At 36.2% G+C, this 27,741-nt stretch overlaps 1 protein-coding gene across 1 annotated transcript; it reads left to right on the top strand.

Annotated features, from left to right (window-relative positions):
- The first annotated feature begins 406 nt into the window (after window positions 1–406).
- SLC18A1 (solute carrier family 18 member A1) lies at window positions 407–27,268 on the top strand. Its single transcript, XM_051982936.1, has 15 exons — window positions 407–506; window positions 1,334–1,697; window positions 2,653–2,711; window positions 8,554–8,637; window positions 9,233–9,325; window positions 10,645–10,734; window positions 10,941–10,984; window positions 15,096–15,156; window positions 15,234–15,329; window positions 20,843–20,921; window positions 22,520–22,571; window positions 23,658–23,721; window positions 24,145–24,264; window positions 24,522–24,655; window positions 25,356–27,268. The coding sequence occupies exons 1-15, from the start codon at window positions 488–490 to the stop codon at window positions 25,467–25,469; spliced, it is 1,473 nt and encodes a 490-aa protein (XP_051838896.1). The 5' UTR covers window positions 407–487; the 3' UTR covers window positions 25,470–27,268.
- The last annotated feature ends 473 nt before the right edge of the window (window positions 27,269–27,741 follow it).

Raw genomic sequence — 27,741 nt, 5'->3', positions numbered from 1 at the left:
TGGACAAGATGACTGTTGAGATTCTCTCCAATTCTCACATTCTATGATGATTTATGATCCAAGTTATTACTGATCTTGATGTCTCAGACTCCTCAGTATATATAATTAGTCTGCATGAATTGCTTATCAAGAGGGTGCTTTGAGGTCCAAGTAGAGTAAATGGTAATTAGGATGCAAAAATAGAGCTTAGTTTAGATTCGGATTTAAACTAATGGATTTGGAGTTCATTATACTTCAAATTGATATCTAAAAGAGAATTTTGGCACTAGTAGATTTCTTCCCATTCCCACAAAAGAAATGAGAGACTTGTAACTCTGAAAGAATTGATTAGATTCTGGCTTGGGGGTGAGGGGAAAGACAACAGAACACTGAACTTTCTACCATGTTCTAGACTACCCTCTGTACTTCCTGTCGATGGCTGAAAGAGGGAAGAGAATCCCGAAAGCTAGTGCTGGTGGTGGTATTTGTGGCCCTTCTGCTGGACAACATGTTACTGACTGTGGTGGGTATGTTCTGGGATCATCTGTGGGCAGAGTGAAGTTGTCCTATAGTCTCAATTTATGCTGGTCATCTCTTACCCCAGGAATATTAAACCAGAAGTTGCTGTGGCAATCAGAATAGTTTCAAGTTGTTGCAAGTACTTTTTCAATAGTGCTTTTTAAACATCCAAATGGAAGGAATCAGCATCAAGGCAGATGGATGTGAAGGGAACTTCAGAGAACAAGAAAAGGGATTAAAGAAAAACCTGACACTAGGCAAAATTTTAAAGTGTACCAATTACTCCATTTTCATACTCCTTCGTCATGCTCCCAAGGTGCCCTGTAGGCTTATACTGTCCCTACCCCCACTCCAGATTCCTACTACTCCCATATGTGGTACCCTAACAGAGATTACCTTTCTATTCTCTAGATTTTCCCAGTTCCTGTCCCATCAAATTATTTGTCTAACTTTACATTCCTCTGCTCTTAGTTTCCCCATTCTCGATTATAACCAGATAATCTGGTTTGATTTGCTCTGTTCCCATGCAGTAAGAAATGTTGATATGTTGTCACTTCTGGGTAGGATGCATTTGAATAGTAGTTTCCTGGACATTTTATTAAAATATCTTATAAGTCTGAGGAACAACTCTAAAGGAGAATATTTTTATGTATAGTGGCAATCAGAATAGTTTCAGGTTGTTGCAAGCACTTTTTCAAATCTCATATAAACCTACTTTACATGCACAAGTAGCCTGCTTTTCCTGTTTTTCATCAGAACCAGATAATGGCAAAATCACAACCTGCCCTGTCATCTGTCACCTCCCCTGTCACCTACCATATGTCTTTGATTTTAGTGCCCATCGTACCTGCCTTCCTTTATGCAACTGAATTCAAAAGTGCCAATGTGTCTGAGACTTTGCCTTCTGGCAGCAATGCTCCAGGGATTCTCCACAATGCAGACTTTTCTTCCATCTTCTCCTACTATGATAATACTACAATGGTGACTGAAGAAAGCAAACACTCAGAAAAAGAATGGATGAATGAGAACTTTGGCACCTTACCCCCACATGTTATTGAACCCAGCTTGGCACCTAGGAACAATTGTCTGCAAGGTACTGAGTTCCTGGAAGAGGAAAACCTACGGGTTGGACTTCTGTTTGCATCAAAGGCTATAATGCAGCTTCTAGTCAACCCTTTTGTGGGTCTTCTCACAAACAGGTATATTTTAATGGGGACCCCAACATCTTAAAGTGGTTGAAAGTTTAGGAAGGGCATAGGTATCACCCACTCCTATCAAGAAATAGTCATTTTAAACTAAAGGAAGAAATTGGAGGACTTCAGCATTTCTGATCCCTGGGGGGAAAGACAATTTTGAATATTTATAATAATGAAATTAAATATTCAATTCATTTTTTTTTGTTCCCAGATCTATTTGTAGTATTCAGTGGCTTAATATCTTCCAAGCCCCTAATCAGGGCTGAATCAAGAAGTGAGAAGACACAGGGTGTGCCCATATCATGTCAGTGCTCTAGAATGTGACCTTTAAACAACAAGAGATTGGGAATATTAGAGATTTCACATGACCTGGAGTGATGACAAACCTGAATAAGATTATTGTGAATTTTCAAACATACACAAACACACACACATGCACATACATATATGTGTATATATCCACAAATATACATGAATAACTATATAAAAGGATACATATGCACATTCTCTACATATATCTACGTAGAGATGGATAGATATGTAACTGTGATGATAGTAAGGAAAGAATACATAATTACATGTATGTATAGCAAAAATTTGCTATATTAGCTATATAAAATTTGAACCTGGATTTAGATTCGTGTATTGAATGGTTTCCTGTGCACATTTGCAAATGGATATGCTAATCCTGCCTGGGATATAAATGCATGAGTAGAATAAAATTAATATAATATCCATAGTTTTTATTATCCTGTCCCCCAAAAGTCATCATGGCAAGGTGACATATATAATATAGATAAAGATAAATAGTAGAGATTGTTATCCCTTATTATCATTATACTTACTTTTCCATTTTAAATGTATATATGTGCATGTATGTATATACCTATAAAATATGCAAACTCAGCACGAAACACATATAAATCCCTTAGAGTTGTTGTTTTCACTTCCTTCTTAGGATTGGATATCACATCCCCATGTTTGCTGGCTTTGTCATCATGTTTCTCTCTACAGTCAGTAAGTCCTGGACTTCTCTTCTTTGACTTCCTTGAATTCTGTTTTATGAACAAAAAGGTCAGATTATCTCAGGGGAGAATCAGGAATTTCAATTCAAGATCCTTAAACATGCTCTATGTATTAGGGTGGGGTGGGGTGAGGGGGTGAAGTCTAAGGTTTACCACCTCTGCAAACCCATTCTGGCAATATAGCTATTGGAAATTTGATAGGAATGAGTTGTCCAATGCTGAAATAAAGAAGAGATGTAATAGGGGATAGGAAGTGGAAGTGGAAAGTGGGAAGGGACAATGAGAACTCCATTACCTTTGACTTAAGAAATCATGGCTGCTATTAACATGTAGAACCTATGTATCTGTTGTCTGAATGTGCTCACAGTTGTCTATCTATTTAATACCTTGGACAGGGTTAACATAAAAATATCACATCTTTAGAAGGGACAAATTATAGGGTTTTGTTTAAAGTGAAGGTTGATGAATGGAGGATGAAATTATAGCTAATTATAAATTTCCAGAGAGTCTACCAGTAGTCAAAATAAAATTGATAAAGGTTACAGCTGAAGTACAATCAAATATGAAAGAGAAAGACATAACCTCTTAGAAATAAATATGATTTGTCGGTATAATAAAAGGGAGATGATTCAAGGAAGATAACTAAATAAAATAAATGAAAAAAATTATAGGAGTCAAAGGCTGGGTGACTAGTCAAATTTTACAGGTACCATCAAGGAGCAATTGAGGTAGTTTTGGGTAAGTCTGAAAAGTTAATGAGTTGTAGTAGATTGGGTTTGGAGTCCAAAAGATCTGAGTTTGAATCCAATCTTACTAGTTGAGCAATGCCTGGAAAGTTTGAACCTGTTTTCTCATATGTATAGAAGAATTGCTGAAAATAATATCTACTGTACAGGATTGTTCTAAGGATTTTTTGTTGTTGTTGTTGAGGCAATTGGGGTTAAGTGATTTGCCCGGGGTCACACAACTAGGAAGTGTTAAGTGTCTGAGACCAAATTTGAACTCAGGTCCTCCTGATTTCAAGGCTGATGCTCTATCTACTGTGCCACTTAGCTGCCCCTGTACTAAAGATGAAAGAAAATTAAGGAAATAAACTTTATAAGCCTAAAAGTGATACACACACACACACACACACACACACACACACACACACACACACACACACACACTATAATATAATATAACACACACATAGTATAAGCTCCCTTTTACCCAATTCATTTTCTTCTTTTTCTTCTTCTCATCTCAGGTTCCTATGTTATTTCATCCCCCATTTTCCTTTTTAACTTCATTTTAAAAAATCAACTTTAAGAAAAATTTGTTGCTCAGCACTTAGCCCAACAGCTTATTCTCTTTTTTTGCAGGGGGTGGAGAGAGGTGTATATAGGAAACTCCTAGTATAGAAATTACTTTCACTAATGCAGTTTGATGTCACCTTTAACTTATAGTTTTAGATAGTTGTCTGAAGCACTGGGAGGCTAAATAATTTAACCATGTTCTAACAGCCAATCTATGTCAGAAGCTGAACTTGACCCTCAGTCTTCCTAACTCCAAGATAGGCTCTCTGTCTCCTGGTTCTCCTGCCTCCTTCATGAGAACTCTGCTTTCATAACATTAGGTGCTTAATAAATGTTTGTTGATTTAATTAAGCACTTACTGTGCCCTCAGAATCCTGCTATTTACTATAAGGAGAAAAAGCATATCACTAAATCTTAGACGAGTAGTTTCAAATTCAAGTGGTGCATTTGTTCAGAGTTTGTAACTCTTATATATTGATACTACTGACCTCCCAAGCTCTGTTTCTCTTTTATTTGCCAATGCAGTTACCTATTAGTCTGAGCAAAGGGACAGATAATGTACCCTGGGGACTGCAAGCAACCTGATTTCCCAATAGGCAGTAGGATTGACAACCCTGCTAGATGTTAAGTGCCATGGAGTTCAGAGAACAAGACAGATAACAGTGAAATGGAAAAGTCAGGGGAAATTTCACATAGAAGATGAAATTTAACTTGCACCTTAAAGGTTGAATAAGATTTAAAATATAGGTGGAAAAGGGGAGAGGACATTCAAAATAGGATGAAGATACAAGTGAATAAAGGAATTAATGCTTTGCTGACTCTTAGGCTCTATGTAATTTTTATAATAATAACAATGATAATGAATAAATTAAGCACGATGAACAAAAGTTAAAATGTATAAATATACTTTTGCAATAAATGGACCTAACGTAACAAAGCAATAATAATAACTAGAAATAGTTATTTGCCCAATGTTAATCATTAGTCAATAAACATTTAACACTTTGTATGTGCTAGGTATTGTGCTAAACACCAGGGATCAGAATCTAATGGGAGAGATAACATGTTAAAAAACAACTGTATAAAAATAAAATATATACTGGAGACCCTGGAAATAATCTCAAAAGAAAAACCCTAGCATTAAAGGGAATTGGATGAGGGTGGGAATTTTAACTGAGACAAGAAGGAATTTGGGGAAATCAGGAAAGCCAGGAAATGGAAAAAAAGGAGGAAGAGAAACTCGGACTTTTGGGAATAGCCAACAAAAATGCTCAGAGATAGAAGATGGAGAGATGTTTAGAGGAACAGAAAGGATGCCAGTCCACCAGATTAGAGAGTAAACTGAGTGAAATGAAGTATAAAAAGCCAGGAAAGATAGGAAGGGACCAGATTATAAAGGGCTTTGAAGGCGAAATAGAGGCTTTCATTTTAAAATATACATAATATTTTGGTTTTCCCCTAATTATATGTTAAAAATCACTTTTAACATTTCTTTAAAAGTTTTGAGTTCCAAATTATATTCCTCCCTCCCTTCTCCCCTTCTCTCATAGATGGTAAGCAATTCAATACAAATTATATGTATGCAATCATTTAAAACATTTCTATATTAATCATTTTGTACAAGACTCAACTGAAAAATTAAAAAAAAAGAAAAGAAGAAAGAGGAGAAAAAGATAGAAAAAAGGGAGGAAGAAAGGGAGAGAGGGAGGGAAGGAGGAAGAAAAGGAAAAACAGCATGCTTCAGTCTGTATTCAGACAGTATCAATTCTTTCTCTGGAGGTGGATAGTTTGCTTCATCATTAGTCCTTTAGGATTGTCTTGGATCATCATCTTGACTTATAGCCAAGTCATTTACAATTCTGCATTATGTAATAAAGGTTTTAATAGTTTATACCAGTGATAATAGGGAACAACTGGAGTTTATAGAGTGGGTGTGTTTGTATGTGTGTAACATGATCATACCTATGATTTAGGAAGTTCTCTTTGATGACTGAATATAGGATGAACTGAATTGCAATAGTCTAGGTGTGAGGAGAGGGACCTTTATTAGGGTAGTAGCAGTGATAGAGGAGAGAAGTGGAAATATAAGAGAAATGTTGAGTAGATAGATTTGACAGGACTTGACAATAGATTAGATATGAGAGGTGAGATTAAGGGCTCAATGATGATTCCTAGGTTGACAAGGCAAAAACATGGTGTCAATCTAAAAGAGCTCATGTTCAAATGTAACTGAAACTGGTTTATCTCCAAATGCCCATGAAATAGTTATGATCCCAGATCAAAATCACAAGATGCTCCATGAATGACATCGACATAAACTCAAGTGACAAGTAGTTGACAAATAAGTATAAATCAAACAACTTAGTCATGTAAGATTTTATTTATAGAAATAAAATGGTCCATGATAGTGATTTAAGATTACATCATTGCCACCAGAAATTTTTTATCTGTGGAATATCTAGAAAACACAATTATATGGCCAGAATAATACTTCAGAATTTTGTTGTCCTTGGCAACTTAGCAGACAAAGAATGCCTATAAAAATCCCAAAATGCCCTTGGGAATTCAAAAATTTGTACACAAACCAGAGCACTATTACAAACAAAACTGTTGTCTGTAACCAGTGAGACATAACAATGCTTCATAAAAATGTAAGGCCATTGTTAATAGATGTTACTATACTAGGTAATCAAAATCTCCAAATTACATGGAATGAAAAGTTCTCAAAACATGGAGATATTATTGAAAAAACAGAAACTCATTAGATGAGTTTATAGAAAAACTTATAAACCAATTCAGTTATATTTTATTCACTTGTGCAATAGTCTACAGTTATAAAAGAATAATAGAATAGCATCATGTCTTCTGAATATTTCTATCTGAGCCTCATCAAAAAGATCAGAATGAAATAATAATAGTTTATATATACATTTTAATATATTTCATTGATATAATTTGACTTTGCCTTTCCTAAATTTCTTCTATATTTCTATTCCTTACTATTCCCCAGAAATATCTGTTGGAACTAAAAAAAAAAAAAAAAAATTTAGAGAAGAGGAAAAATAATTCAGTGAAACTAATCAACACATAGGAAAAAAATGAATCTCACATTATATGTTAATATCTATGGACTTCACTTCTACAAAGGATCAGGGAAAATATGTCTTCTACTATCTCATCTTTGGGAACAAGTTTGCTCTTTATAAAATCACAACATTCAGTTTCAATTGTTTCATGGTTGTTCTTTCCCTTTATATTCATTGTGCATTTTTTTCTTGGTTCTGCTTATTTCACTTTGTTTATTTTCCCATGATTATCTAGATTCATTATATTTATCATGCCATTACATTGATATATGACAATTTGTTTTTTAAGTTATGTTTTATTTTTCCATTAGCAAAAATCTACCTTCCTGCTTAACCAAGTCCCGAACTGAAAACAAAACTCAAACATCTTTAGTCAAACAAAAAAAATTTTTTCATTGGTTATGTTTAAAAAGAAATTTACTCATTCTATAGTCTGAATCTTCCCCTCTTTATCAGAAAGTGAGTAGTACATTTCATTATTAGTCCTCTAGATTAATGTACCATAATTCATTTAGCCATTCCCAATTGATAATCTACTTTGATTCCAGTTCTTTACTATCATGAAAAGTACTGCTATAAATATTTTGATATCTACGTGCACTTTCTTGCTATCAATTACTTCCTTGGATTACATGCCTAATAACAGAATCTCTGGGTCAAAAGTTATGGGCATCTGATTAATTTTATTTGCATAATTTCAAATTTCTTTCTAGAATAGTTTTATTAATTCACAGTTGCATCACAGTACACCTGTCTCTCCAGGAGATCTTGAACTGGCCTTCTGTTATCTATGTCAATTAGTTGAATGTGAGGTAAAATCACAGTTTTGTTTTGGTTTTCACTTCTCTTTTTATTAGTGGTTTGGATCATTTCTTTCATATGATCCTTACTTGTATAGTAATTTTAGTTACAAAGGGTTTTTGAACCCTCAGTCTTGTGAGGATAAAAAGAGTAAAAAAAAAAAATTATTACCCCCATTTTCTAGATGAGGAAATGATGCCATTTCCTCACCATTATTAAGTGATAGAACTGGAATTTTAAATCAGATCTTCTCATTTCATATCAGTGTTCTTTTCATTGACTCATTTTTATTAGGAAGAATTGAACATAATGCAAGGACTTCATTGTCATGGTCTCTTGTTATGTGTGTCACATTAGCTAACCATAGTTTCACTTTACGCTTTAATTTTTTCATATGAATAGATCTCCCTAAATTAGATTGGAAGTTTCTCAAGTTCCTGAACTGTCTTCTGTTTCTCAGTTTATGGCACAAAGCTGTTCACAAAAATGAAAAAAATCTCTCTTGGTCTGACATTGTTAAAAAAAACTTCCATTATAAAGCAAGGATGGGCATGAAGGCTATATGATATAGTGATTACTTTTATAATAACTCAAGGGTTTAGAAATATATACTGATTTGGCCATCCTTGGTGGTCTCCTCTCTGTTCAGTGTTTGCTTTTTCAGGAACCTACACACTTCTTCTCTTGGCCAGAACTCTTCAAGGCATTGGATCCTCCTTTTCATCAGTTGCAGGTAAGTTCACTACTTTCCTCATTCTTCCTCCATCTTCCCTTTCTATTTTCTTTCCTTTTCCTATAGCGTCCTCTTTTTTCCCTCCTCAGTTCCCTTTCCCAACTGTAGAATTCAGATCCCTACATATCAGGAATAGGAGAGAAACTATAGAACTCTACATTTTAAGTAGAAGAATATTGAATTTGGAGACAGAAAAAGACCTAGTTTTGAACTAGCTGCATGATCTAGTCCAGTCACAACCTCTGTGGACCCCTGATTCCTCATTAGTAAAATGAAGTGATAGAACTAAATGACTTCAGTCTGCTTTAAATACTACAATGAAAAAGAAATCTTGATTTTGAAAAATCAACTGGGGCAAAGCCTAGTGGGAGAAATTCTTTTTTTTTTTTTTTTAATTTAAATTGACAGGTTTGGCTAGAGGCAAGATTGTCAAATGAATCTTTAGTTTGCCTCCTTTTCATGTCCTGTTCCAACTCATCCAGCTTTCAACATCCATTCAATTCTTCTGTTGTTCTTTCCTCAAAACCTCCTCCATATCACATCTCCTAGGGCTTAGGAGCCTGTTTTCTTATCCTTTTTGTTTCTCCACCTCCAGGACTTGGAATGCTGGCCAGTGTGTACACAGATGATTATGAAAGAGGAAGTGCAATGGGTATTGCCTTGGGTGGTCTGGCTTTGGGGGTATTAGGTAAGTAGTTCTTTATTTCCAAATATTGGTTCAAAGTTAATGACTAGGACAGCTAGATGGTGCAATGGATAGAGTGCCATCTGATTTCAAATGCAGCTTCAGATACTAAGCACTTCCTAGCTTCCTTGTGACCCTGGTCAAGTCACTTAATTTCAAATGCTTCACTAAAAAAAAAAAGTATAAAAAGAAAAAAAAAAGCTGATGACTACTGGGTATTTGGGGTTGAGTCATTACCATGTTCAGCCTAGGTTGGGATAGGTCCTGCATGTAAGTCGAGAGCAAAAGCTTTCCCTTTACCCAATATTTTGAACAGTATTACCTGTTATATAAAAACATGGAAATAGAATATCTTTTAAAAAGAACAAACAAAAGCACAGGAAATTATTTAACCCTGACCCTATAATCCAGGATCTCTCTTTGAATTTCTTCCTTCTAAGCAAGTTAATATCCACCCTCCCCTCACATGATAACATTGCCAGATGAACTTTGGCAAGGTTTCCCCCACCCCTCTGAGACTCAGTTTTTTTTTTTTTTTTTTTTTTTTTGTAAAATTAGGAGGTTGTATTTCATGCTTGTCAAGGTCACTTGAAGGGCTCAATCTATAATCTACTGGTCTTTTGATTACCTGTAGGTCCCTTCTCCTTTTGCTTATCATACCTGTTTGTTTGTCTGTTTTAACCAGAAATCCTTCTAGCTTATTCCATAAATAATTTATTCTTGTGGCAAGATCCAGGAAATTGGATCAAGAGACCTATATTTAAATTCTAACTCTTTTTATTAGCTGTGTGACTTTGAGAGCAAATACCCTCATATTTCTGAACCTTCATTATCTTATCTATGAAATGAAAAATTTTAGAAGACAAGCTCTAAGGTACTTTACAATAGTATCAAATTCATATAGAAATGGGGACCACTAATCTAACATAAAAATCCCTGTTGGCTGAATGTTAACTTCTATTTTAAGCAATGTCACCTATGTTTTACTGCATTTTAATTTATTTTGTTAAAGATTTCCCAATTACATTTTAACTTGAAGAAACTCAAGTGTTTTAGCCCATGTAAGGGCTTCATCTTTGACACTTTTGCTTTAAAGTTCTGGTAATCTACAATCCAGCAAATAAGTCTTTATTTGAAGATCTGTTGTGTATCCAACACTGAGTTCATTGTGAAAAAATATGATCATAGTCTCTGTCTCCTAAGAGTCTTAAGTCTAATGGAAGTGTTGAAAGAGACAGATCTATTTACAGACACAAAACACTATTAAGAGGTATCTTTTAATCCAGTCTCTGTTATACTTGATAGTTCCCTTTGCTTTTCAGTGGGAGCTCCCTTTGGAAGCCTGATGTATGAGTTTGTTGGCAAACCTGCTCCCTTCCTTATTCTGGCATTGCTGGCCCTGATGGATGGAGGTGAGTAAGTCATCCTTAAAAGTGATGAGTTAGAAACATTTTGTGTCATGGTGCCAATCATGAGCTAGAAGAAGTCACTTCTAATGCATTTTGACAAAAATCTTGAAGAGGGAAAAAGGAAGTAGGTTACTGTAACTGCTATTGACAGTAGTACCCTTGAAGTCTCAAGAAAAATACACATACTGAACTTTCTTTCCCCATTTTAGCTCTACAACTCTGTATTCTACAGCCCTCCAAGATCTGTCCTGAGGTAAGTAGTATTTGTATTATTGTTGTTGTTGCTGTTACTATTCATCTCATTCTCTTCTTTTATGTATGTACTTCAGATAGAAATTTCTTAGGAAAAATCAGTGTTCTGCTATTGTTATTTTACATTTAATATTCTATTGGCAATTTCACAGATGCATAAAAGAACTGCTTTTTTGTAAGTAAATAAAAATAGTAGAATTTCAGGGTGTGATAGAAAGCAATCTGACTCTGAAGTCAGAGGATTATTTAAATCTTGCAGTACCTGCAAGAATTCAAATAAGGCATTTAAACTTTTTGGGCCTTACTTTATCCACTTATAAAAGGAAGGAATTGAACTAGACCAGAGCTTCTTAAACTTTTTCTACTCAAGACCCCTTTTTGCCTGAGAAATTTTTATGTGATCTTGCTTCAAATCCGAGGCGAGGTTCATGCTCTAGCTTCAGATCCAAGGCTTCAGTGAATTTGATTGATGCAACAAGGGCAAGCACTACCAGAACACTTTAGATTTATTCTGTATTTGATTTTGAATTAATTTTTGATTATTGTGTTCAGAAATCTTTTATTGTTGCCTATTTTTTTTTGCATCAATCCCCACATTCAATTATGTGACCCTATATGGAGTTATGACCCACAGTTTAAGAAGCTTTGAGCTAGCTGGCCTCTGGTCCTTTAGATTTTAGATTTATGATCCTAAGATCTTACTGTGATGTAGAACCCATCTTACTAAAAGCATCTTTGTGACAATTTCAGATATTATGGCATTATTGTTATTATTAGAAACAGTAACAATTCATATTTATATAGTACTTTGCAACTACAAAATGCTTTCTGGTGAATAATGTAATTGATGAGACAAGTATTAAATGCCTATTATGTGCTAGACACTGTGCTAATCTCTGGAACACAAGTATAAAAATGAAACAGTTTCTGCCCACATTATCACAGTCTGTTTGAGAATGAGCTATTTGTAGATGATGAAACAGGCTAATAATCATAAAGCTAAGAAATTCTTTAGAATCCAAGTCTTCTGACTCTGTGGCTAGTATTCTTATCATTAGGTGACACTATATTTTACTACAAACTCTTCATTAATTATTGGAGGAGGTATATTGGATAGCTGATATTCTGGGAAGATCATCCTAACTCAATCATTGCAATTCTCATATCAAACCATAAATAAATATGGTGAAAGGAGGTAGAAAACACTGATATTTGGGAGATGAGGAAAGTGGGATTAATTTTTTTGTTTGTTTTTGGGATAGCTTCAAAAAGAGAGTACAAGGTTTTATAAATTTGTATGTTACAGATTAGACACATTATTGGAAAAGAGGCAGCTTTGAGAGAAGTCACTCAGAATCAAGAATGTCTCACCTTTGCTAAAAACTTCCAGATCAGTACAAATTGGTATTGCAACAGCATGAAGGGTTGCATCATAACTCTGTGACAATTTGGTGTTGATACCATTGTACCACAGGGGAAAGTTACAGAGAGGAATCAGTGCTCAGTGAGGAAAAGGCTAGAAAGAAAGCAAGGGTGAAGGTCCCATCCCATTCTTATTTTTCACCTAAGCTAGATAATTCTCCAAGGTTTTGCTTATTGGTATCCAGGAATCTTTTGATATTTTGAGATGATGACAACTCCTAGGAAATAGATATTTTTCTTTTAGGATTCCAGGGATTGTAGAAAAAAACACTAGATAATAGGATGTCTGGGCCGGGTATGGTCATGCATCCAAAACCAGTATTCTATAGCAAAGGTATAAACTGACCATCTTTTTACAAAGGCTCTAGGACTTGGCTTGTTAACTTAAATAACTCTCCCCCACCTTGAGCTTAAATCCAAGATAAAAATTTCTCCAAATTCCCCTTGAATTGTATCCTGCAGATAAAAATGGCCTTAAGTGATTTATCAGGCCGTGTCTGGTAGGAGTGACCTTTTTGTGACTAATGGCTTGATGAGTATCAGTTCTTCCACATTGCCAGAGTACACCTGAGAAGCAAGACACATAATAAGAGTATCTTGGAAAACAACGTGGTAGTCAGAAGACCCAGATTCTGTTCTTGATTCTATCACTTATTATTAAACAATAAGTCACCATGTGACTTTGAAAATTAACTTTTGGGGGCAGCTAGGTGGCACAGTGGATAGAGCACTAGCCGGGAAGTCAGGAGGACCTGAATTCAAATTTGACCTCAGACACTTAACACTTCCTAGTTGTGTGACCCTGGGCAAATCACTTAACCCCAATTGCCTCAGCAAAAAAGAAAATGTAACTTTTCCTGGCCCTCAGTTTTCTTCTTTTAAAATAAGAGTGTTAAATTATATGAACTTTAAGTTCCCTTCCTACTGAAACATTTTGTGATTTTAAAATGCCAAGTGGAATGTCCAGAGGGCACAATAACATGATTAAAATGCAAACCTGTGCTCTTACTAAATTCTAAGCACAGATTGTAAGCAACCAAATTCAAGTTTCTATGGTTTACCTACCTACATGGGAAACCTGAGATCTCAAAGTCAGATATTTAGACCCCAGTTCAGTGCCAGTGAAGACTTTCAATATAGAAGTCAAAGGATTTGAGTAGGAGTTCCCTCCAAGTGCCACTCATTGCCCTCTGGTATAAAAATAATTGACATTTAGATACGTTTTGGTATACTTTGTCTATATGAATTCATTTAAATGTCACAATAACCTAGTGAGGTAATCATTATGAGTAATTCCCTTACAATAGGTATTGTTATTCAGTCATTCAGTCATGTCATTCTTTGTGATCCTTGTAGGGTTTTCTTGGCAAAGATACTGGAGTGGTTTGCCATTTCCTTCTCCAGTTCATTTTATAGATGAGAAAACTGAGGCAAATAGGATTAAGTGACTTGCACAAGGTCATAGAATTAGTGACTGTCTGAGACTGGATTTGAATTCAGGCCTTCCCCTCCAATGCTCTATCCTCTATGTCAATTAGCTGCCCATAGAGGATGTAGGATGGATTCTACATCTCAGTAAGATCTTAGGATCATTCAAAAGAATGAAAAATCATTTAAGCACTTTTTATGTGCCAAACCTGGTGCTAATAAACACTGGGGATACAAGTACAAATCAAAGATGGTCTTTGTCCTCAAATAAAAGTGGAAAACACCTTTAGGGCAGTGGTAGGCTGAGAAGGGTATTTCACTTAGAAAATCATCAGAATGGAGAGTAGAGCTACTGTGACAAATAGAGAAAGAAGTAGACACACCCTTTCTAGGAACAATGGCAAGGATTGATTTGATTTTGGCTACAGAAAAGAAAAGAATGTGGAGGAGTGTTTGTCAGCTAAGATAGAAAATGGCTAGGAGGTAGGGAGGGGAAAAATTGAATGGAAGCCTGGGCTAGATCTATTTAATTTGGGCTACTGTTCTGCATTCACAGAGCCTGATCTCCCTAGGTCTATGTAATAATAATAACAACACTATCTAGCATTTATATAGTGTTTTTAAAGTCTGAAAAGCATGTTACAAATGTTATCTTATTTTGCCCTTACAAACACCCAGAGAGATAAGTGCTATTATTATGTTCATTTTACAGATGAGGAAATTGAGGAAAACTTGTCATTTATAGCTAGTTACTGGATCTGAACTTCCTCATTCTAGGTTCAGAGCTGTATCCATTGCACCACCTAACTGTAGGCAGCTGTCTGACTCCCAGTAGAATACTATATCCAGTTTTTCCATGTTGCTCCAGGAGGTTGGGGTTAGATATTTATAAGGGCTCTGTTGCTAACTAGCTATGTGACGTATTAGATTATAAATTCTATAAAATTTAAAAATCCTTTGAAGCTGGAAATAAGTCTTTAAAATATTCATGTCCCTAATAGTACCTCAGGAAACCTGGCATCTTTTCCATAACAGATATCTATTAAATATTTGTTGAATAAATGGATGAAAGAATGGATGAATGACCATTCACTTACGCTGAGCTTCATTTTATTTATTGGTCAAATAGGAATAATACAAACTGTTTTATCTAGTCTATACAAAGAAGATAATAAGTGCATATACGTTGTGAGAAAAACAAGATGCTATACAATTAGAACAGATTTTTATTTCCTTCAGCAGAAATTTTTTATTTCTTCCAGAGTTCCAAAGGCACTCCGATCTTGACTCTTCTGAGAGACCCTTACATCCTGGTGGCTGCAGGTAACCTTCCTAGATGAAATAGAAAGCGAATTGGGGGCTTTATCTGGGGCAGCTGGACATCAGGACTGTCTCTGTAGGTTCCCTCTGCTTTGCCAACATGGGAGTGGCTATATTGGAGCCTACGCTGCCTATATGGATGATGCAGACCATGTGTTCTCCCAAGTGGCAACTGGGTAAGTATCAGAACTTCAAGCCATCTCAGTAGTAATCTGGAGGAGCTAATGATGGGAATAGTTTTCTTTAGTTGACTTGACACTTCCCAAATGGCCCAGAAGTCAGTCTCTCTACTTGGACTCCCAGAGATGGATTGTCTCCTTTGATGGGACAGTAGGACTATTTTTACTTGAATAGAAAGCTCTCCTATGCCTAGTATATTTGAGCTAAATCTGAGTATAGTGGGAGGAAAAGAAGGAAGGAGGAGGAGCACACATCTGGGCTAGATTTTGGATTTTTGGAAAAGAAACAGAAATGAAGTGGTTCCTAGTTTCTGGAAAGAGCAAGAATTTGCAATAAAATGAGAACAAGCCCAGCCAATTCGAAGATAAACAAAAGGACCAATGAAAAGAAAGATGGGGACACCAAAGTGTTTCCTGTTAAATGACTGAAGGTAGGATGCACTAAGGCTTATATTCATATCAACAATCCATTATTTCCTTTTATTTCTCTCTGTTTATCAAATAAAGAAGTAATCCTTCCTTCTCAGTCATCTCTCCCATCCTCCCTTTATGTTATTACATCCATGTGACATAGAAAATAGTGCACTGGACTTAGATTAGGAAGACCTGAGTTCAAATCCTGCCTCAAATATCTATTGATTATGTGACCATGGACATGTCACTTAAATTTTTTTAGAACCTCAGTTTATTCATGTATAAATTGGGGATAAATCATAGTACCTTCCTTGCAGGATTGTTGTGAACAACAAATGGAATAATATCTGTCAAGTACTTTTCAAAGCTCAAAGTGTTTTATTAAAAATGTTTTCTTAGGCCTAGACCTTCAGGTGACTCTGTTGTGACTTTTTTTTTCCTTCAAGGTAGAACTTGATTTTATTTTTATTTTTTGGTAAGTTCTTCTTGCCTGTGTGAAAATACCAGGGAAAAGGGAAGTGATGAGAAGGGAATGATTTTTAGGCAAGGCTGTCCAATCTAGGGATTTGAACACTTTTAGGAAGAAACCTCTGTGACACAGTTTGGGTCATAAGTGGGATTCCAGCTTTTTCCAGGAAGTACAAGACAGAGGAACAGGGAAGGCTACGTGCTGATTAGTCATAGCTGCTGATAGTTGAGTGTGGTGGCAATGAGGAAGGTAGAAGCTGATAGGGATACGATAGTTTCTGAGTGCTCAATATAATGTTCCTAATCTAATTTTCTAGGGGGACAATATGAGTTTAAATTCCCATCTGTACTCCCCACTTACCCCTCAATTGAATTTCCCTCACCAGGAGCTGGCTCTGGCTATGACCGTTAATCATATTAGGGCTTATTCAGGAGGTACCATTTGTGCAGATAATATTCCTCCTGGCTTTTCTGGCTCCTGGTGGAGGGTGAATGACAGACGCAAGTTTCACTGAGCAGTGGCCAGATTGCTTGGGGACAAGTTCTAGGACTGACAAAGCATTTCAGAAAATCATAGGGTCATAGATATAGGCCATTTAATCCAAACCCCTTCATTTTATAGACAAGCCAACTGAGAAGCAGGGAGATGAAGAGGCCTTCCTTTAGTTCCACAGAAAGTTAGCATCAGAGATAGAATTTGGATTCAGTTCCTGGAATTCCAAAGGCAGTGTTTTTATTCTATTTTTTTTTAATGAAGTGAATTTATTTATTTTTTATTTTTTTAAATAACTTTTTATTGATAGAACGCATGCCAGTGTAATTTTTTACAGCATTTTCCCTTGCATTCACTTCTGTTCCGATTTTTCCCCTCCCTCCCTCCACCCCTTCCCCCAAGATGGCAAGAGTCCTTTACATGTTGAATGGGTTGCAGTATATCCTAGATACAATATATGTGTGCAGAACCAAACAGTTTTCTTGTTGCACAGGGAGAATTGAATTCAGAAGATATAAATAACCCGGGAAGAAAAACAAAAATGCAAGCAGTTTATATTCATTTCCCAGTGTTCTTTCTCTGGGTGTAGCTGCTTCTGTCCATCTTTGATCAATTAAGGCTCTCTTTATCGAAGAGGTCCACTTCCATCAGAATACATCCTCAAACAGTATCGTTGTTGAGGTATATAATGATCTCCTGATTCTGCTCATTTCCCTCAGCATCAGTTCATGTAAGTCTCGCCAGTCCTCTCTGTATTCATCCTGCTGGTCATTCCTTACAGAACAATAATATTCCATAACATTCATATACCACAATTTACTCAACCATTCTCCAATTGATGGACATCCTTTCATTTTCAGCTTCTAGCCGCAGTGTTTTTATTCTAGATGAATTCATGGAGTTCTAGACCTGGAAGGAACCTCAATGGATCCTCTTATAGAACTCCTTTGTCTTCCAGAGGAAGACGCTAAATTGAAAGGAAGGAAAGTCATTTGCTCAAGGTCATATAACAACTGAATAACAGATCTAGAATTAAAACCAGAATTCCTGATTACTAGTTCAATACTTTTCCTACCACATACCACTTTTGGCCTTCTGGATGCTGTAATCAATTTGGTAAATGAGAAGGACATTGGTACATTTTCAGATTGCCAAAGTAGGAAGCATTTGCCTCTTATAAGTTCTTTCTCTAAAATTTTGTCCTTAATTCAATCTAAAAGAAACATGCCTGTGATATGATCAATTATACCTGAATATCTCAGACAAACTAAAAAGCAGTCTCCTACCACTCCTTTGCAGTCTATTCATGGCTAAAAGTTGCATCCTCCCACTTGGGTATCTCTATTCACTGAATGCTAATCAGAGGAAATATATGACATATTATAAGATGTCTCCAGACTCTGTTTGATAGATAGACTTCAGCTTCATGGAGTGGGATGAAACAATAATCAAGATGTCAGAGATGTATCTAAGAGACCAGAAGGTTTCCAGGAAGTAGTTTCCCCAAGACACAATAGAAAAGCTACTGCCTTTATTTATAAAGGTAATTAATCTAGACCAACAGGTTCAGCTAACACAGCTGTCATCTAGTGTAGACAAACCATGCCAGAGGCACTTTGCTTCCTGTCTATTGAAAATATATATTAAAAATAAATGTCATATCCAGTAACCTGTGAAACATTTATCTCTGACTTAATTGTAATTCCAGGGGTTATTTATCCTTGAAAGTATGGAGATAGTGTTTTGTTTGACCCAGAGAGAAGTAGGAAATGAGACCTAAGACATAGAGGAGGCTCCTGATTTGACCTGCTTACTTATTCCTGATGTCTGTGGTCCAAAAGGACTGAATTTCCCTTTCTCTCTCTCTCTCTCTCTCTCTCTTTCTCTCTCTCTCTCTTTCTCTTTCTCTTTCTCTCTCTCTCTCTGTCTCTTGTAGTGTTCTGGTTGGTTTTCTGGAGGTCTTGGGACTAGCCTTCATTTCAATCAGAGTTATCATCATGAGAATAGCCAGGGATGAAATCCAAATTCTTTATTGTCTCCTTGCCTGGGGCTCAGCTAGTTTTCTGGAGGTCCTTCAGACAGGCTTTGGTCTCAGTGTGGGAAACAGGAGGACAGGCCAGCCTCCACGGTGGTGTGAGATGGAGTGAATCTCTCTCCTTGGCTCTGAGAGCTTGAGCTCCCACCTCCAGTCCTCTGTCTTCTCCGAGTCTGACCTTGGCTGAGTTTGTCCCAACTTATATGCTCTATTATAATTAGATCATTTACAGTATAATGAATATAAACCAATCATTATATCACTAGGGAACCATTATTTGTTGTAAGATTAATTCAGCCATACTGAACTAGAGAACTATTAATCACCATGCTAAACTAGATAACTATTGTCTTATCAATTCCACATAGTTAATACCTTGTAAGAATCCTTGTTTCAAGTACAGAATTCTGGCCCATTATAGTCTCTGTCTCTCTGTTTCTGTCTCTGTCTCTGTCTCTCTCTTTCTATCTCTCTGTCTCTGTCTCTCTCTGTCTGTTTCTTTTTATTTCTTTTCCTCTCTCCTCCACACATGGGAGATATACATATATGTTATTTCCTCTTGAAAGGGCTGTATATAGCATAAGGTCCAATAAAGGCTATTGAGTTTCAAGCATGAGTTAATGTGCTACTGCTTCTCCCAGTCTTGAATTCCAAGGCTAAGTCTTTCCCTGGGTGCTGCTATCCTTTTGGGTCAATTCAGATTTTGAGAACACTGGAACAATGAGAGGTATCATTTGCTCAAGATCCTGACACTTTCTATTTAGTATGACTTCTCTTACCACTAGCTCTGGACATCCGGTAGTATGTGGCCTTATAAGCAAATATGGCCAGGAGGGAAAGTAGACAACAACTCCATAAAAATCCATCTACACTGCTGGGGTTTGGAAAGTGGGGTGTTACTTAAAACTCTGAGCTTTGCTGCTGCTGAGTCTAGGGCATTGCTTTCATAAATGGAGATGTTCTTGAAGGTAGCCCGTCTTGGACATCAGAGGAGGAAAGAATAGCAACTAGTATTTATATAGTGCCTTTTCATCGATAAAATACTTTAAAAACGCAAATATCTCATTTGATCTTCACAATAATGCTGTTTTAAAAAAAGGAAGTGCTATGATTAGCCAAGTCAAGTCAATAAACCATGATAAGTACCTACTCTTTGCCAGACACTTTCTATGCCCAAAACAATCCCTGCTTTCAAGGAGCCAGTTTACTGGGGACAGGGAGGGGCAATGTACAAGCAAAATATATACTGGAGAAATTGGAGATGATCTCAGAAAGACGGAACTAACTTTGAAGGGGGTTAGGTAAGAATCCTATATTCTAGCTGTGACTTGAAGAAAGCTAAATAAGTCAAGAGATAGGAAGGAGAGAATTACAGATTTTAGGAATCAGCTAATGAAAATGCCTAGAGTAAAGCAATGGAGAGCCTTTTTAGAGAAATAGCAAGTGTTGCTGAATTGTGAAGGTACAAGAAGCCTGCAGAGATGGGCAGGGGACAGATTATGAAGGACTTCAAAAGCTAGACAGAGAAGTTTATCTTTGATCCTGGAGGTAATAGAGAGTCATTGGAGTTGACTGAAGAGTGGATGGAGTGTGGCACCTCATTCTACACATTAGGAAACTCAGGCTGTAAGAGGCCAGTGGCTTTAATTCCAGTTAGAATCTGGACAATGACCAAAAAAAATTACCAAGGTACAGACATTAGATTCCTAAATCAATATTCATCCCACCACACAATGGTAATGGATAACATGGATAATAAGCATTTTTCTCTGCCTCCTAATGTCCTCTACCTCCTTTCACTCAGTTCATCTGTGTTTTGAGACAAGAACTGCAGTGCTTGAGTTAATATTCCCTCTGTATTAGTCATTTTATATCACAAGGGCAAAGTATGGGTGGTAAGGCAATACATATCTGCTTTGCATAGAGATTTCCTTTGTTGTATGGAGCCCAGAGTGGATGGGGGCTTTGTGAAATAAAGATTTTCTCTATGTTGGAGGGTAAAACATAGGATAAAGTCATTCTTTCTTCAAGGGGAGAAGTTTCTATGGGAACAAAAGCAAAAAAAAAAAAAAATCCTAAGAAGTATTTTTTTCCCTATAGGTCTAGCCTTCCTGCCAGCCAGTGTGTCTTATCTCATTGGCACCAACCTTTTTGGGGTATTGGCTAACAAGATGGGTCGGTAAGTAATCTGTAGAGTTGGAGAGGAAGTGAAGAAGCAAGATAGTAGTTATAGTGGTTATAACATCTGTTCAGGAGATCTTGAAATAACACAAAGTTACAACTGAAAGAGGGAGGGCACATAGGAAATAGGACACAGTCCTTATTCTTTAGGACCTTATAATTTAGTTGGGAGTGGGGTGGACATACTCATATAAAAAGATCATTAATAACATAAAGGCAGGATATGACCAGCAAAAGCCTAAAGGAATAGTGTATTCAGTTTATAGGGTGTCAAAAAAAATAAATACATCATGGATTAAGGTGATCTGGGAAGGACTTACTGAAGATTTGTCCTGGGGCTTGAAAAATTATTAGGATTTAGAGGGTAGACATTCCAGATAGGGAAAGGGCCTGAACAAAGGCTCAGGAGCCATTCTCATAGCTCAGGTATCCATCACATGCCTTCTAGAAACACAAGAGAAAAATATCCTTCTTTCCATCAGTTGAAGTTATATCTATGTCTAGTGAGCTATAGAGGTATTGCTTTGTTTGTTTAGATAGGAAGTAGCTTCTGGAAATGGTACTCAAATGGTGTTTTTATTGGTCACACTTGGTAGTAATGGGTCTGGGGTTGGGTCCGGAGGTGAATGACGTCTCCCTAAAGTAATTTCTTGATTCCTTTTTAAAAAAAATATCAATGTTATATATTACTTTTAATTAAGTACTTCTTTGAAATTCCACAACATTAATGATTGATAGAAAGAAGACATTAAGCATGAAATGATAACATGTAGTATGTGATATGCAGAAAGGTGATCAATGCTTTAGTCTAGCAAGATGACTATAAAACAATGAAATGCCCCTCAAAACTTCTTTTTTCCTCTTTTTGAAAACATACAGTTCTATTGATTTTTATTTTAATTTGTAAACAACATGAGTCAAGTGAGAAAATGAAGTAATCTCAATATTATGTAGGATAATTAAAAAACCCCACCGGATAGGACACAATAATAAAAACAAATAGAAAGGGGGCAGCTAGGTGATGCAGTGGATAGAGCACCAGCCCTGAAGTCAGGAGGACTGAGTTCAACTGTGGCCTAAGACACTTAACACTTCCTAGCTGTGTGATCTTGGGCAAGTCACTTAACCCCAATTGACTCAGCAAAAAACAACAACAAAAACAAATAGAAATCAGTGTTTACTTTGGTCTCTAGTATGGTTATAGTTGTCATCATAAAACATCACAGACTAGTTAAAGCCAGGCTGGTGGTAGTTGCCAATAATTGCTAAGAAGGAATTCAAAAGGTAGCCCAAGGTAGTTATTTTAAAACTGGTAACTCTGAAATGTGTTGAGCAACAGATACAAGACATTGCTAAGCTCTTTCTCCTGGTACAATATGAAATTCTGCATCCCCATTTAAAGTACAAAATGGAAAAAAGCCTAAATATTCATAAATCAACCTCTTCCTACCACTCAACAATTCTGAAACAGCTAATATAAACACCACATCTTCAGAGGTTGTTGAAAGATATGTAAGAGAGAATTGGATTTTCTCTAAAACAAATAGATGTCATTAAGACATCTAGAAAATTACAATCTTTTTTCCTTTTTTATAGGTGGCTATGTTCTCTGATTGGGATGTTGGTAGTAGGTACCAGTCTGCTCTGTGTGAGTATAAGTAGGAGTCTTTTGGCTAGACCAGCCCCTAGGGACTCAGCTTCAATGCCAATTCTTTTGAGAAACAAAGCAGGAAAACAAATGCCCATCTTCTAAACTCTGGTAGAAAGACCTTCATTGAACAAAGGCTTTATTCAGGGACTCAGACTCTGAACAAGAGGTGATGACACAGGTTGAAACTATCTTGAGTAACCACAAATTATAATTCTCCTATCACTATTCAATATGAGAATTGAAAGTGGGAAGAGGGGAGGAGAGAAGACAAGAAGAGGATAATGTAATGAAGGAGGAAAAATCCAGAATGACTGAAAATCAGTCTAATATAGCCTGGGATCTTCAAAGGTTATTGATGTTTTAGGTATTTGCAATTTCTCAGTAGAGGCAAGTTGTTCTTTATTAAGTCCTTCCCAAGACTAGAATAGTGACAATAGATGAAATGGAAAGGGTTCTTCCACCCCTAAACAGCTCATAGTGACAACATTCCAAATAAATCAAAGAAATGGGAAAATGATTATTCTTTTTTTTTTTTAAAAGAATCTCTTTTAAAATGCAAATATATCTGATAAGTTATCAGTCGTTAGTTAATGTTTACTTATTAGTTAATATGTCATTGGAGATTAGTATATCCTCAAAAGAATGGGACAAAGACTATGGATGGTTGAAGAGTGGGAATCCATGCTGAGGAATTTGTCTGTGTGTGTGTGTGTGTGTGTGTGTGTGTGTGTGTGTGTGTGTGTAACTCTTGCCAATCTATGGGCCCCTTTTCATAATAAGTTTTTAAAATGTATAGACATAGGATAGTGTTTGTTGAAGACCTACTTACTCTCCCTTCAAACAAAAAGACACACACACACACACACACACACACACACACACACACACAATTAGAAACTTAATAAAAATGTTTTGATGGCAACAGTAACAGAAGAGAATAAGAAGCTCTGTAAATATTTAGATGTGAGAAGACTCTGTGGTACAGAGTTGCCTAGTCTCTTTATACATTCATCAGAAGCTTTTGGATAACATTTCATAAGGTGTCATACTCTGAATACTCTCTGCTTTTGTTTTTCCTCAAAGGTTCCTCTTGCTCAGAATATTTTTGGTCTGATCGGCCCCAATGGGGGATTGGGCTTTGCTATTGGTAAGAATTTTTTCTCAAAAAAGGAGGCCAAGTATGCAATTCTTCCTCCATTATGTCCCATTTCCATCCTTCTTACCCCAGCTTCCCTAAGCTTGAGACCTCAATTTGATATTGGGTTCTGAGTCAGTTGGCTTCCCTGATCTTTTCTCTGATCCAGGCTGGGTGTGGGAAGTAAATGAGGGAGAAAGAGGAGATGAGATGAAAGCAATAGTGAGAAATTGCTTTTTTGGAAAGGCCTTATAATTCCTACTTAGGGGAGGGAAGATAGAGGAGATGAACAAGGAAAGAATTGAATAAGAAAGGGGATGGAGTAGAGGTAGAATGATAAAGAGAATCCAAAGAAGAAAGTGAAAGAGCACATAGGCAGAATGCAGAAGGAAGAAGAGGGATGATAGTGACTAACTGTGTTGTTTGCTTTGGCAGGCATGGTAGACTCTTCCATAATGCCCATCATGGGACACCTGGTAGACCTTCGTCACACATCTGTGTATGGGAGTATCTATGCCATCGCTGATGTGGCTTTCTGTATGGGATTTGCTATTGGTATGGCACCTGTACAGACCTGTTTTTCTATAAGCTCCTACCCTTCTTCAAAATTCTCATTCCCACTTTGATTAATCAGTGAGACAATTAGTTTTAAACTATGATAGAGTATCCATAACTGACTCTCAGTTCTGGAACCTTTGACACATGGAGCCACCTCTTTTCTGTATTCTTTCTTCTTCCTCACAACACAGTATCCATTTTCTTTCTGGTCTGTTTGATGAATCTATAATAAATGCTTGATTTGATCTTTGCAGGTCCATCTACTGGGGGTGCTATCGTCCATGCTATTGGTTTTCCCTGGCTCATGGTCATTATTGGAGTCATCAACATTGCCTATGCTCCACTATGCTACTACCTTCGAAGCCCCCCAGCCAAGGAAGAAAAGATTGTAAGGGACTGATTCTAATCACAACTGAAAGAGTGCCTTTTTTCTTTTTTTTCCTTTTCTTTTTCCTCTCCTTTCCTCATGTTTCTATACCTTTCTTCTTTTCCATTCTTTCTCCTCTCATAAGCTTCCTCTTTCCCTCATGATAATTATGAAGAGAGTCATGGATTAGTGAGTAAAGGATTGTCCTTGTTGTGAGGAAGTTCTAGAATCAAATCCTGTCTCTCATACATACTAGTTATTTGTGATTCATGGACAAATCACTTAATTTTTGAGTTCTCCAGGCAACTCATGAGAGTATCTGAGATGCAGTGGTATATGGAATTTCCACACTGGGAACCTTACTGATGAAATCACAGATTTATAATAACAATTATTATGATAATGTCAATTCATCTTTCTGTTGAATATTTCTCCCTTTCTCCTTCAAGATTCATTTTATTCCTCTTTTCCTTTTTCTCCCCCTCCCTATGTATGGGTGCACAGAGCACAGAAACACAATTCAGTAACATCTGAAGGTTGACTACTAATGATGAATTTAGTTGAGCTTGAATGAATGCAGGAAGCCTAAAATATATATCTTGCTTCAGGCTTTGATGTGAAAACTCACTTAGCAAAAACTTTAGGGATAGTTGGAGAGTGGGTGAGAAGGAAGGTTAATTGAAAAAATGAAATGATTTTCTCCTTCTTTCTCTTGCTACAGGCAATTTTGAACCAAGAATGCCCAATGGACACCAAGATCCGTGGAATTCAGAAGTCCCAAAGGGAATTCCCCTTGAGTGAGGGCAGTGAAGAGGAAGCTGAAAGTGAGGAATAGTGGGAGAAATGGACACTCTTACTTTGGGTATCTGGTGGGCATTGCTCCATATGGATGTTTCTCTCTTCTTTCCTTGAGAAGTCCAATCTTGAAGCATACAGAACAAAATGCCTTCTAAATACTCTGTCCTGAGAGTGGTCTTCTTCCTTTTATATCACCACCTGGTGATGACAAAAAAAGAAACCTATGGGTTAGGTTCCCAACCTGTAGTGGATCTGATTTTATTTTTCTTTTATAATATGTTTCAATTGTATTCTGGTCACTGACAGGATAGATCCAGATTTATTTGTTTTTAAGGGAATGATGGATATTTGCTACAAAATCTCTCTAGCTCAAGAAAATCATGAGAACATTGGAATTTAGCAATTTTACTCCAAAAGGGCCTCAATTTTGCAGCAAGCATTCAGGATAACAAGATATTAGATATGACAGATTTTATCTAACTCAATCCAAAAAATATATAATAGACTCATACTGGAGCTCTTCATTTGCCTAAATCAAAAATATATATATATAATAGGCTTCTACTGGAGCTACTTACTTTCTATCATTGTGGGCAAGTTATTTTCTTCCCTGGACCTGAATCCCTTTATCTATAAAATGAAAGGTTTGGACTAGATGACCTCAAAGGTCCTTATAACTCAAAATCTAAGATTTTTGGATCCCAAAGGTATGTTAATTCTTATCTTATCATTCCTGAGTTGATCCTAAGGGTTGTAACAGCTTCAAGATTGGGAATTTGAGTTAATGCCAAAACAAAGACCTTGTTCTAGGGCAGTTACAAAGAGAATTCACATATTTTCCAGGGGCACAAGGAGGAGAAAGGGACTGCCTACAGTGTTCATTTTCATGTAACCCAGGGGCTTTCTCAATGTGTTGCCTTCCTTTCTAGCCTTTGGAGGCAGTTGGCTTTCTCATTTAATATGCTCCCATCTGGTCTTTTCTGGCTGGGTTGAAAAAGCTGTTCATGAATCTTACTGTCTGTTTCATAACAGCAACAACAACAATAATAATGATAGCTAGCATTTATATAGTGTTGACTAAGTTGTGCATTAGGCATTGTGCTAAGCACTTTCCAGATATTCTATCCTAGACAGGAATCTATTTTTCTATTTTTGAATCTATAGTAGTAAAATAGTTTCATTAACATGCAAATGATAACATTATTATCCTCAAGTCCTCACAGTTTAAGCCCATTTTACTTCCAGAGAGCAGGGGATTTAGAGCTGAATGGGACCTTAGCAATCACCTTGGCAAAACTCCTCATTTTTTCAAGAAGAACCTTGAAGGTTGCCTAATGTCACATAATAAATAGATACTTGGATGAAAATGTAAGGTTTGGGTTTCAAATTTGATGCTCTTTCCATTAGATAATTTAAGCTCCTTATTCTTTCCTTTCCCCAGAATTCTATATATTAGAAGTCTTAATTTTAAATATCTTGAGAAATGGGGGGAGGATACCCAGAAATATACACTGGAGCGATATAATTTGTGATGAAAAATTATAGGTGAGATTAATGAAATTGAGTGTAAGAAAATTATTGAATTAATAAATAAAGCAAGAAGTTTTTATGAAAAAACAATAAAATAGATAAATCATTGGTTACTATGATTGAACAAGAGAGAGGATGAAATTATTAGTATTACAAATGAAAAGGGTGAATATACCATCAATGAAGGTGAAATAAAGCAACTATAAAAAGTTATTTTCCCTAATTATATGCCAATAAGTTTAATAATTTAAGTAAAATTGAATAATATTTACAAAATGCTGAATATTATCTAATATGATCTGTCATTTTAATCTCTCCCTTTCTCTTTTTCTCTGTATATATGTATATATAAAATCATAAAAATAGACACATATAGACATATATCTATACATATATATCTATATATGCATATCTATATCTATAAATATAGATATGTGTGTGTGACTATAAGCATTATTAAGACTTTATCCCATTGAGCTCTATAACATTTATTGAACACTTGTAATGTATAGGAGTTGAAACTGCTAAGGTATAAGACATGATTCCTGTCTCATAGACTTCACAATCTAGTTAAGAACACAAGACAAAGATACATTTTTCAAAATATCAAGTAGCATACTTTAAGTGATAACTATAATAGCTAATATTTATATAAGTGCTTTAAATTTATAAAGGAGATTATATTTATTTTCTCATTTGATTCTCACAATAACTGTATGAGTAAGGTGTATTATTCCATTTTTCAGATGAATAAACTGAAGGAGGGTAAATGATGTACC

The sequence above is a fragment of the Antechinus flavipes genome, chromosome 2 (assembly GCF_016432865.1).
Source record: "Antechinus flavipes isolate AdamAnt ecotype Samford, QLD, Australia chromosome 2, AdamAnt_v2, whole genome shotgun sequence".
Taxonomy (NCBI): Eukaryota; Metazoa; Chordata; class Mammalia; order Dasyuromorphia; family Dasyuridae; genus Antechinus; species Antechinus flavipes.
Note: the sequence above shows the minus strand (reverse complement) of the source record. Positions and strands in the feature narration are given on the sequence as shown.